Below are 12379 nucleotides of genomic sequence, written 5' to 3'. Positions count from 1 at the left end.
AGAGCTAATGAACAGTGATCAAAGCAGGTGAGGGTAGAGTACAGCCTGCACTGCAAGCCTCATGCAAGAGCAGCATAAAACATTTCACACCAATGAAGATCAAACTCAGTTGTAGCTTATTTTTTCCCTCCAGAAGTAATATAACAAACTATAAGGTGCCAAAACAATCAGCTGTCCTTATCTGCTCGTGTCTCACTACTCATTTGTACAGAAGTTCAACGGTGCTTCTATTCCAGGAGACAGGGAGAAAGGGGGATGACTACTTTTGTGACAAGACAACAGTACTGAGGGGGCAGCTTTTTTGCAGTAACTTTTCTAAAGCAAGAAGTGGCAGGCAGTACCAGCTTTAGCCATCCAGCAGATGTGCCCTATTTGCATCTTTCCTGTATGTCCATCAAAAAAAGTTAACATCACAATAGAAGATGGTCAATTAAGACTTGCTCTAACTGCTAGAAGACAATAGCTAATACTGACTTAGTTGCATAATAAGAGCTCTGAATTCAACCCTGCCTATCACACTGGAACTGCTAAGCCTAAATCCTACCCACACACACAGTTTTTTGCTGCTGGGGGAAGAAGTTTTAGGTATTGGGATCCACAGGACACTTATCTAAATTCAGTACATACCATTTACTTTTTCAGCCCGTTTTTGCTTCATGCTGTTGCAGTAATAAAGTGACACTCCATAATAAAATTTCACTTTTGGGTCTGTTATCACAGTATGAAAAACAAAACTGTTCCAAGTATTCAAGAATTTTATTGCCATTTGGAATATGTTTATTGTTCAAAAACACTGCACTGAAAAAAAAATCCGAACATATGTTCTCACATTCTTTGTCAATTTTACCTTTACAGCAAAGTAACTTTCAGGCAGATCATGCAGGAAAACCACTCTCACAATGAAGTCAAAAACTACTGAAAGGCACTTGGCGTCTTTCAGATCTTAGACTCCAAACAAGTTTCGTTTTTGCCTGTGTAAGAATTACATACATCTAGAATAACTCAAACAGTAGGAAAAAATAAAATCCACGTAGAACTTCTTAAAGAACAGTATCAGGCTTTGTTGCCTTCCTTCATTCAGTGCTATGCTTTTGTTTTCCAAGCCTTCTTTAAATAGTGTGCGACATAAAAATGGATGTTAATGAAGTCTCTTTACTGAGAAAAGGCATGCAGTGAGGGAAGAGGGATGGCTGCTCACCCCAGGCTGCCTATCTACACATTTGTTCTTGTAGATCAGCAAGCCACGCCTTAAGTTAAAAAAAATAGAATAGGAATGAATGCACTCAAGTTAAATGGCTTTTAAGAATATGTTAATACAAACAATGATACCACCTACAGTTCTGTTTACTGACCTCTGTTCATGTTGATTTTAAAATGAGTTTTGTCAAACTATCATGGGCCACTTTTGTACACTGTTAAGATAAAAAAGTTGGTTTTCAAATATTGCTTGTTATTTGGGTGGATAATGTTTTATTAAAAGGGTAGTTATTAAAGATCAGTAAGGCAGCAAGACTTTAAATGTAATGGTTTACATCGCTGAATGTACTTTTTAAAAGGCAAGATAAAAATATTATTAGAAGAATTCTTGGTGGGGTCATATTATTCATAATGGGTGTTTCTGTTTCATCCCCACTGTAATTGTCACAGCAACTGTAGATGGCATGTCTTCCTTGGTTGTCATTCAGGATGAATACATTCCCTGGCTTATTTCAAGTAATATATTTAGTTCTTTTTCTCCAGCCTGCCAAAAGAAAAACAGCTTTTGTAAGAGTGAATATTGAAATACAATTGCTATTAAAAAAACTTTATGAATGAAGGACATTGTGCAAAGCTGGAAGTGGACTTGTCTCTGCATAAGTTACTGATCAGTCTCATTTTTTAATTCACATGTCAGAAGGTTTCATTCTCTATTGCTCCACAGTAGTTTCTTGGGGCAGAAGAGAGAAAACCCATAATCCTGATCACCAGGATTGCTTGGGGCAGTGTCTGCACTGCTTGCTACACAACCAGGGTGTGAGACTGATCACAGTCTGTTCCCCAGGCACACTCAGTTGGCTCCACCTCATGTATGGAACAGTCAGCTCTGATAGGTTTTGTGTGACTTCTCTTCCAGATGTACAGCTCCTTCACAGTTTTATGGATGTTTTCCATCTCAGGAATTAGTTACCAAGATGCAGACGAACCAACAGACTGCACAAAAAACCCCCAAAATAGCCAGCAGCTGCTGAAGGCCCTGTCTACACTCCCTCACGACCATAAGGGCTTCCTGCCTTTTCTGTGTGCAGACCTCAGAAGGTTCAAAGGAGGTGCAAAGTAGCAAGTTCTGCCTACTGACAACAAGCTTGTTAACAGGTTTGCAAAAGGTAATGAAGTTAAACAAATTCAGAAACCATGCAGAGCTTTGCACCACAGTTAAAAAATCACTAACAGAGTATTCCAGAAGCCATCAGTTTATGACTTCCCCATTTAAAAATGTGACTTGCCTGTATTTGATCAGTCGTCCTCCTTGAATAAGTTGTGCAATTTCATTAGTGAAGTGGCATGCAAAAAGAAGCCAGTTTCTTGGCTGCACTTTGTAGGCAAATCTCATGAAAGTCAAGGAGTAACAACAAAGTGCTGCAAAGGATGATAGATCTTGTTAAGAGACTGTAAATATCTGCATTTTGTTGAGTCACAATTTTCATACTAGTAAAATGTAATGACAGGCAGAAGATTTGTTGCTGCTTATGAGTTTTCTAACCACCCCACAAACGTGTCCACTTCGAGGATCCAATGCAAGAAAAGACAAAACAGTGCTCACTTCTACTACACAAGAAAATCTACATGGCTGCAGCTTTCCATAAAAATTGATTTTACTCATACACTATCCTGTGATGCAACTGAAGCCTTCTTAGTTTATTATCTAAATTACCTCAGCCAGAAAATAGGAGTTTATCTCAATGAGACATAGTCTGTCATATACTATTATTCTGACAACTTCTAAGACAAAGTATTTTTAAATACACTAATCACTTCAAATAGAGTTCTTTCTGGGTACATTTTAAGATCAGGAGCTTTCAGTGTCCAGGGAATCATGAACATTCAGAAACATGAAGCTTTGTTGTCTGCTTTCCAGAAAGATGAGAAACTATTTTGATCTACTCTCCGACCATAATTTAAATTCAGGAAACTACAACCCAAGAATTTCCTAGTTTTGTAAAGTTCTGACAGGCTTAAAGAAAAAATTGGTAAATTAATTGTTCAAGGAAAACAGTCTTTTTAAAAGTACAAATATTCTTTTTTCATCCCCCTGCTTCTGTACACACAAACTATATATACCTGCAAAAATTTAAAAAGGTGTCTCAACACTGCTGAGCTGGGTAGCTGCCTCCAAAACACTATTTGCAAAACAGTTTTGCTGTACTGGGGACTATTTAAACTATTCTTCTGTCTCAAGGAAGCTGATTAAGGGACTGAATTACTTTAAGCAGAGCCTAATGATAATGGGACTATAAAATTTCTTAAGCCAAATATATTTTGCTTGTGGGAAGAAGAATTACTCAGAATTAAGTTATTAAGTGAATTAAGGAAGAGATATAATGCCAAAGTTAAGCTAATAAATTAAAACTGCAAGATTTCTAATCCTAGAAAATAATTTGAACATAGAGACAGACATCTAGGCAAAAACTATACATGTTCTAAAGAGAGGTGGAAAAATATTGCTTATTATTGCATTTAAAAATAATTTCTCATTAAGAGTCACAATAGTCTCCCATAGACAACTACTTTGCAAGGAGTTCAAGCTTTCTTTGCTGCTTCTTGCACCCTGCTGACCAATCATTACCATTTCTTCACTTTGTCAGTGCTGACAAATATTTAAATCTCACACTAACCATAAAGGATCATTGTTCTTTTTACAAAGAATAAAACTGAGTAGAGACACATTTTGAACAAGTGTGTGCAATAGCTTAAGATAATATGAGTTATACTTCAGGAGACAGTCTGGTCTTGAAAACTGCTAAGGGTCAAGAGCTGCCTTACTCTTCCCTCCCAAATTAGTGGAAAGCTTTCCAAAAAAGAGCCCTGCAGTTTTTCAGTACTTCAATTTAAATGGCATCTAAAGTTACGTAACAAGATATTTGATATCTACATCTGCTTTGACCACAAGTTTGCAGACAATTAATAACATATCACTGCTTAAATGGCAGAAACTGTGTTCTGGAGTTGGTTTCCTAACAAGAAGTTTGTCTCAGGTCTTACCAAACGTCATTCTGCCACTAATAATTTCTGGCGATTTCTTCATATCATTAAAAGCAGCAACAGGAAGACCCCAGTTGGCAACTGGCCCCCAAAAGTGCTGTGAAGAGGGAAAACAAGTATAAAGTTAAACAGAAACAAATCACCTGCAGTATTCTTACAGTTTTTTCTTAGCCACACAAAACTAGAAGGGAGGGTTATTGGTAAAATTCCAAGAAAATACAGACTATTTTTAATGTAAGAGACAAACTAAACCTTTCTTTTAGTGGTATCTACTCTTCAGAAGGAAAGGTAAAGGAACCTACTCTGGATCTTCTTTCAGATCAGAGAGGAATTATCTAGAGCCATTGAAATAGAATTCTGTGTAATTATAGCTTAGCAGTCACTAACCATCTGATTGATATTGTCAGATTTATAGCTCACTTCTGCACAGAGAATTAGCATTTCCCTCTTTCAATTAAGGCTCCTCAAAAATATAATGAAAATGTAAGGACTTGATGAAGTGAAGACCTGAAGGTTCATTTTCATTTTATGCTGAGGATGAAGAAAAGTTCAGCAAGCATCTTGTGAGTGCTTACACCCTCTCTTGGAAAGAATGGGGCCAGCAAGCAAAGCAAGCTTCACCCTGAGCTACACCTGCAATTGCTGAAACTATTTGGTGAGTACTTAAAACTCAGTAATTCAACAAATGTCAGAGGAGAGCAGTTAGCAACAGGTGTGTACACAGATAGAATAGAGACAAGAAGTGGAAAGGATCAAATCAGAACAACTGACAAGTTTATTTTGATAAGTATTATCTGAAAGACTGTAATCTGAGCAAAATAATGACTTAAGTTCAATTTCTGCTACTGCTATGAGCAAAAAGGCTTCACCAGAATTCTTTCTACACAAGATGCACACAATATTTGCCTCAGCTTCTTCTAAGTAGAAACTCATTCTCAGAAGTAACTTGGCCAGATACAACAAAAGAGATGCACCTCACAAGAAAAAGCTTTGCAGATACCAGCTATATCCATTCTTTTGACACTTTCTGTAACTATAACATGTTTAATGATTTGGAATTATCAGGCGGTATTTAAATTTCTTGCAATTTTCATTCGAAGACTGTCTTGCCAGTCTTGCTTATAACAGTATAGTCAGACTAAAAGCCACACTTGCTTCCTGCAAGTGCAATAGAAGAAACTTAAATAGAAAAAAGTGAGTTTAAGTTATACACGCAATTTTAATAGTTCAATTTCAGTGCAATAGTATTTCTGCAAATTCAGATATATAATAGTATTCTGAAGATCAGAGTAAAAGCATTTGTTTGCTATATTCCTAGTGATAGGAAAATTGACATCTGTAGTGGTTAAAGCCTCTCAAGTGCATCAGAGGTAACATGACACAACTGAGGAGAGTTGCATGACTACATGGAATTTCAAATGTACCACCACACCAAAGCAAACTTCAAATGGAGGGACACTACCTGTACTTGGTGATGGTTTTATAGTAATTTCAGGGGTCTCATTTGAACAACTGCAGTTTATGAAAAATAAGCTTTTTTCTTGAATCTCTGAAATATTTGCAGCTTTTAAGAATCTGAGTGACAAATTCTGTTTTGAAAAGTAAATTAAATCAATTTGATATTTTTACGTAATCAATTGCCATTAGAACATAACCAAATAATACACCATAGATTTTGGACCATTCAAATCCAGGCTGTGCAAGCTGAAGAATCATCAGTAAACAAAAGTAGTGCAGTAGATTTTCTCTGCTGACAAGGAGTTTTATTTGGAACCTTGAGATGGCTATCAGGCTTTAAGGGCCTCTAGGCAGGCAGCCCTTTGAAGTCTCACAAAAATTAAAATATACCCATAAGTTTGTCTTTTGTCTAGGTAGAAGAGCAACTCTTCCATAGCATTACGATTCACAGTACAACAGGCATAAAATTCCCACTTTCAGTTTAAGGAGCAAACAGTAAGGGTCCAGGACAGAAGAATAGTGTGAGTTATTTTGTACATTTATTGTCTGGCCTGAAGGCTGTTAGAGATAAGCCAGGTAGTTTGGTTATGTAACAGTATTGCTGTTACATAGAATAAAGGGTTTCACACTGCTCTGATCTTCTTAGCAAAAGAGCATGAAAAAGACAAAGCCGCTTTAATTTAAGGCGTTTTGAAGATGACTTGGTCGTCTTAGCCTCACACTTGCAATTAAATATTCCTAGTGCATCACTCCTGGAGGTTTGTATTATGCCTTTCAGGTGCAGACAAACAGTACATAGCAGTACTAACAGAAAAAGACAGCAAATTACTGAAGTTAGGAAGAAAATGAAACCAGAAATCCCCTCCCTTTTCTTACCGTACTGTTCAAGTGCACCATCATTGTTTTCCATTCAAAAAGCACATGAAAGAAAGAAGAAAAAAAAAACCACATTATTTTCTTTCATAATCTACATAGACAAAAGCATACCACAAATAGAAAATAGGCAGAAGTCAGGAAGCTGTCACGGCATTAACTTGGAATAATGCATTGGTGTTAAAAAAATCCCATTTCCCACAAAAGTTATCACTGTGACAAGTGTTTGCTGCTCTTTTTCCCAGCTACTTAAAATCCCATTATGGTCAGTGGAAGACATTCAACCCTTCAGAGCACCCAAGATCCCACCCCAACTACTTTAAAGGATGCCAAAAGACATCAAGCTTTGTCATGACAAAGCTAAACAGCTAAAATTCTTCAGTGAAAGCTTTGAAGTTGCTTGGAATTCTCTGTATACCTCTAAGTAGGTCAAACCAAAGATTGCCAGATATCTTCCTGTCACTAAATTTGGGTCAACTGTGGCTGTACCAAACATAAGCTATAACACATTCTCAGTGATCTATGCAATAACACTTCTGTCATGTATGGGGTTCATTTCAATGATAATCTAGGTACCAGTTTAGGTAATAACTTAATGATCTTTGCACAAAAGATAAACTACAGCATACATTTAATATTGTTTGCTGTAAAGCTTTTGTAACAAAAGCTTACTAACTTTTAAACACCTTCTTTCTAATAAAGGTACTGACAAGACTTAGTTCTGAATTATGACTTACAAGAAGGCATTTCTTATGAGAAATAGATAGGCTAATAGAAAGCCTGAGTTGCAGAACACTTTGTAACCATCACTTCCCTCACACTGATTTCCATGTTCTTAGATGGCCATTTTATAAATAGCTATGGTAAGGGAACAGTCAAGTCTACTTAGGAAATCACAAAGGACGTGTGTTTCAGTGAGGCTTCACTACAAGCTGGTTCAAGGTGCTTCATTTTAATGCCCTTGACTAGTCTAACCACTTGTTGTTTGTTTCCTCTTTAACTGATCGGCAGCAACAGTTGACTGAAGTTCACAAGACAAATGTAATCTTAAATTTCTTCATAAAACCTTAACGAAACAAGTTCAGATGTGTCTGTCACATTTTTGTGCCAACAGAAGTCAGCCTAATTTTTAAAGTGTAAGTTGTTTCCAGGGAAGTAAAAGCCTAAAATAGAATCAAACTGATACTACTTTAATGGAGTAGGCAGCTCTGGCTAAGGTCTTATAAGGTTATCCTTACAATCACATGGGAGTGGAAAACATGCTTATAGAAGAGGGCAAACCAAGGGCACATAGACTCTCCCAGGAAACAGGCATCCAGCCCCAAAGCTCTGCAGCCAAGAGAGTTGCAACACATGCACCACATCCAATAGTGAGGATACTGCCCCATGTGCATGCATCTATTTCTGAAGTGACTCCATTCCAAATTAGTAGTTTCCAAGAACTAAATTCAGTCCCTTGACAAAGAAAACATTGAACTAATGTTTTCAGAACTGTGAACAGCAACTGTTGGACTTACTCAGTTTCCAAGTATCAGTTTTCTGTATAAATGTCTAGACAAGACAAGAGGAACCCAGGGGTGACAATACCTTGTGTCTGTACTAAGTTCATTCCAAAAAGCCTACAGTGGGAAAGACTTAGTTCTCTAAAATTTTTGCATGTATTTTCCTCATTCTGGCAATAAGAATATTAGTAGGCCAGGGACCATTCTGCAAGTATAGGGGAACTGTCACTATGTGTTTTCCCCATACTGCCATCCCCCAAGTGGAAAGGGCACTGCAAAACGGCAGATTGTTCAGTTCTCAGAGCACACAAGACAAGCAGGTGTGTGTCCTTCAGTTTCTAGCACGCATCACAGAGAACTTTTTATTTTAAGGTTTTTACGTGCTCATGTTTAAAGATTTACTGAAGAGAACTGAAGATCAGCTAACTTTGGTTCTATTGCCCATGCTAACTCATCTGAAGTTTTTTTAAATTAAAAGAGAGTTCCTAGACAGCTCCTAGATAGCTCACATCAGTTTAAGTGCTCAGGCTTTCCAGGAAATGAACTACCTCTATTTCAAAGCCCTCTATATTAACAGAGTTGCTACATTTGCATTGCTGAGTCATCAGGAAGAGACATTCCAAAAGTGCCCCAGCACACTGCAATGTCCATGCCTCTTTCCCTGTAACCAGGAGATTTTTGCATTCCTTGCAATTCATTATATGATCAAAGCAATTTAGGCTTCCACCACAAGAAAACGACAGCTTGTCTAGAATGATGTGTTCTGTCTTAAAAGAGGAGGGAAGCTGTTTTATTAGATGTTTTTCAGAAGATGTGTTAATCAACAGGATAGGAAATAAGAGGATGCACTTACATACTACTAGTGGCTTAGATGACTATAGTGACAGCTGTCATTTTTAGAATCTGGAGAAAAAATGCAACTTCAGGTTCACAATACCTAGAGCTGCCAGGCTTTAATATGCTAATCAGCTAGTTTTAAATAACATTACTGCTGCATTTTACAAGCAGGAAAAGTCTACCTACAGCTTATGTTCTTACTATGCTCATTTTGAAGCATTAGGATGCAGTTAGGGTAAACTTGTATTTATATGATTTACAGTTATTCAGATCCCTATTAATCACCACTAGAGAAAAGCCAGATGTGAAACTGGCAGAACAATTAATTTTTAATGACAGTTTTAAAAGCAACTTCTCCTGTTTCTTTGTGCAAGATCTAAAAGCTAATCCATGACATAATGCAATTCTAATGCCAGACACATCCACCTGAGCAAAGCAGCATGCGATCATTTTGGTTGCTTTCATGTTTGCAGGTTATGAAGCTGAAATCCTAAAGATGTCTTCAAGTTTTTGATTGCCCCGAGCCATAATAATGGAGCACTTAATCCACCACTTTGGGTAACCTAAGTCATTCTATTGAGGGTCAAGCAAGCTAAAGCCTATAACTGGTATCCCAAACAGCACCTTAATTCATTAATTCTGACAAACAAGTTTCATGTTTATAAAGCCTTGATTCCCTGCAGTGGTCAGATGCTGATTTTTGGAACAGACTCCACAGTCTCAGAGCTTTTAGGACACCTTTTCTCCATGAGCAAAGAAAGGACTTTTTTTCAGGCTAGAGTCCTGTTGTCTGGGGAAGAAATCACCTTCAGGAAGAAATGCAAAAAGATAACTCTCCATTTCTTCTTATGCAGAAGACAGACAAGTCTTTATGGACAGCTATTTAAATTTTAAACCCAACAAAAAGCCAATAACTTAGACACTCATCTCCTAGTGAGCAAGAAACAATGCTGAAAGGCCAGAGCAGATGGAGCAACTGGCTTTAGCTCTTCATGACACACCCAGTAACAGGAGTACAAATTAAGCGGGTGTCTTCGTTATAGCAAGGCAAAACACATTCCATCCACAATGGTAGAAACCTGTGGAATGCTCTTTTTACTGAGATACAGCCACATATACAGCTTGTTTGAAAACTGGGTGAAATACATCTGAAAGTTTTTTTTTAAAAAACTTCTCAGTCTTGGGCAAGGATAGAGATATTTCCAGTAACTGTGATGACATTAGGAAGCACCTGTTATCTCACCTGGATGTTTGTTTTTCTAATGATGAAGCAGATTACTGGTTCAATGGCTATTAACATGGTTCACATGTTAACACTCATATGCATCTATCAAGCATACATGGCATCCTCAAGACTTTCAAAAGGAGTCACAGAAGCCTGCTCTGGAGTTTTGTTTTGCTTCAAGGTTGTTCTCTTGCTTCTCATATTTTTGCCCCACTGTTTCTGTGGATTTTGATTTTGTGAATGCCAAACAAATTGAGCAAACTTTCCAGTGCCTCACCATCCCCACGATAAAGCACTTCTTCCTAATATCTCATCTAAGCCTATCCTCCTGAAGTTTAAGGCTTTACATTATAATCCCTCGTCCATGCAGCCTTATACCACCTCCTGCTACTTGAGCCAAGACTACATTTCTCAGATAAAGAGATGTCCTCCTACATGCTTGCTCAACATCAAACACCAGGTGCAAAAGATGTAGGCAAAACAGCAAGCAACAGCTACAGCGAAAGGTTGCTCAACCACCTTTATTAGAAGAGACCATTTTTATTTGTTTAGTTTGTCAAACAGCCTGTCAGCTGGAGAAACTTCAGCCTGCCTACCCGAGACTGTTCCTGCACAGTGGTTCAACAAGATTTAAGTATGCCAAAACTGTTCTTTGAGGCAGTTGCAGTCCAGACTGTCATAGCCCTCGCGCAAGACAAAGCTTGACACAAGCACTGAGCTGTCCGGGAAGTGACTTAAGCCACGCTCCCACGACAGCGGGACTCCGACAAGCCTCTGCAAAGAGACACCTATTTACACGTACTCAGAGATTCAAATAAGCGATCTTCAGACTGTATCTATGATCAGGCTCGCTTCCGCCAAAGGCAGAGCGAAGCTCTTCCTGCCCTTGTGTCAGGCGGCGGTCAGGCTGTCCCGGTCCCGGGCTCCTGTGCCGCAGCGAGCCCCTGCCCGCGGCGGGGCGGCACTGGCGGCTGTCACAGCCGGCACGGGAAGGTCACGGAGGGGCGCAGCTGCCGCGGCAGCTTCGAAGCGCGCCGCGTCACTTCAAGGTCAAGGCCGGTTTGCTCGGGCCGGGGCGGGACAGCGACAGCCCCGACTGCCCCCGGGGGCCGAGGTGACGACGGGCGAGACAAGGGGAACGACGGGACACGACACCTCCGGGCCGGCTCCTTGCTGCCTTGCCCCCGGCCAGCCGCCGGCGAGAGCGACCTCGCCAGGGGTCAACCGGTGCCAACCGTCCGAGCCCGTCCGGGGCGCCCCGAGGCTGCGGGGAGCTGAGGGGTTCGGGGACCGAACGCTGGTCCCTACCGTCCGACCGGGCAGGGCGGTGGGCTCGGCGATGACGCCCCCCGCGCCGCGCTCACCTCATCAGGTAGTCCCTGAACTCCTTGCTGCGCACATAGTCCACGGCCTTACGGCCCAGCGCCGCCGCCATGGCGTCTCGGCGGCAGTGCGGTATCCCTCGATCGCCCGCCTGGCCCGGCCGCCTCACACCGCACCACCGCCGGTGACAACTGCCCAGCGCGCCGCCCGCCGCCCGCTTTACGGCACTGCGCGTGCCCCCCCCCACCCCGCCCCGTCCCGTCACCGCGGCGCTCTCGCCGCCTATTGGCTCCGGCGGCCCCGCCCCCGCGCGCGCCCGGCCCGCGGAGACGGTCACGGGCAGGGGGAAAGGCAGGGGCCGTAAAGCAACGCGGCGTGAGGCGTGGGGGGAGAGCGTCGCAAAGCGCGGCGAGGAGGGGTCGCCATGGGCCGAGCCGCCGGCATTCCTCCGCAGCACGCGGGGCTGTGTCGCGCGGCGGCTCCGCGGGCCGCGATTGGCTGCAGGGCCGCGGCAGGTGGCTCCCCATTGGCGCGCGCCGCCCCTCGCGGGGCGTGGCGTTCCTCTCCCGGTGGCGCGAGCGCGGCGTGAGGGGAAAATGGGGACGTGAGGGACCAGGTGACATGGTGAGGGCGGCAGAGCTCCGGGACGGACGGAGCTGGCAGGACGTGGAGCTGTCCTGTCTGGAAACATTTCAAACCCATCTGGACGCGTCCCTGCGTCACCTGCTCTGGGTGACCCTTCCCTGGCAGGGAAGCTGGACTAAAAGATCTCCAGAGGTCTCTTCCAACCCCAGCTATCCTGTGATTCTGTGACAAGTACTTTGATAATTTTAGTTGGAATGGTCTAAGATCCCATCTCTGACCAGCACTTTCTATTTCATACCTGAGCAGAGGTTACTTATGTAGGAGGGAAGATAAACTC

At 41.5% G+C, this 12379-nt stretch overlaps 1 protein-coding gene across 1 annotated transcript; it reads right to left on the bottom strand.

The window, feature by feature from the left end:
- Window positions 1-737: 737 nt before the first annotated feature.
- MPC1 (mitochondrial pyruvate carrier 1) lies at window positions 738-11703 on the bottom strand. Its single transcript, XM_054629712.2, has 5 exons — window positions 11499-11703; window positions 6574-6577; window positions 4240-4336; window positions 2484-2616; window positions 738-1741 (listed from the first exon to the last, which is right to left on the bottom strand). The coding sequence occupies exons 1-5, from the start codon at window positions 11567-11569 to the stop codon at window positions 1723-1725; spliced, it is 324 nt and encodes a 107-aa protein (XP_054485687.1). The 5' UTR covers window positions 11570-11703; the 3' UTR covers window positions 738-1722.
- Window positions 11704-12379: the final 676 nt, after the last annotated feature.

Source organism: Agelaius phoeniceus, chromosome 3, assembly GCF_051311805.1.
Source record: "Agelaius phoeniceus isolate bAgePho1 chromosome 3, bAgePho1.hap1, whole genome shotgun sequence".
Taxonomy (NCBI): Eukaryota; Metazoa; Chordata; class Aves; order Passeriformes; family Icteridae; genus Agelaius; species Agelaius phoeniceus.
The sequence above is the reverse complement of the archived record's forward strand: the minus strand, read 5'-3'. Positions and strand labels throughout refer to the sequence as shown.

What these genes read in the sequence shown, in the direction of transcription:
- MPC1 (XM_054629712.2), bottom strand. Translation starts at nt 11,569, where the DNA reads ATGGCGGCGGCGCTGGGCCGTAAGGCCGTGGACTATGTGCGCAGCAAG. An exon ending in TAGTGGCAGAATGACGTTTG is followed by an intron (nt 2,617 to 4,239) that starts GTAAGACCTGAG and finishes CATCCTTTGCAG; the next exon opens with CACTTTGTTGTTACTCCTTG.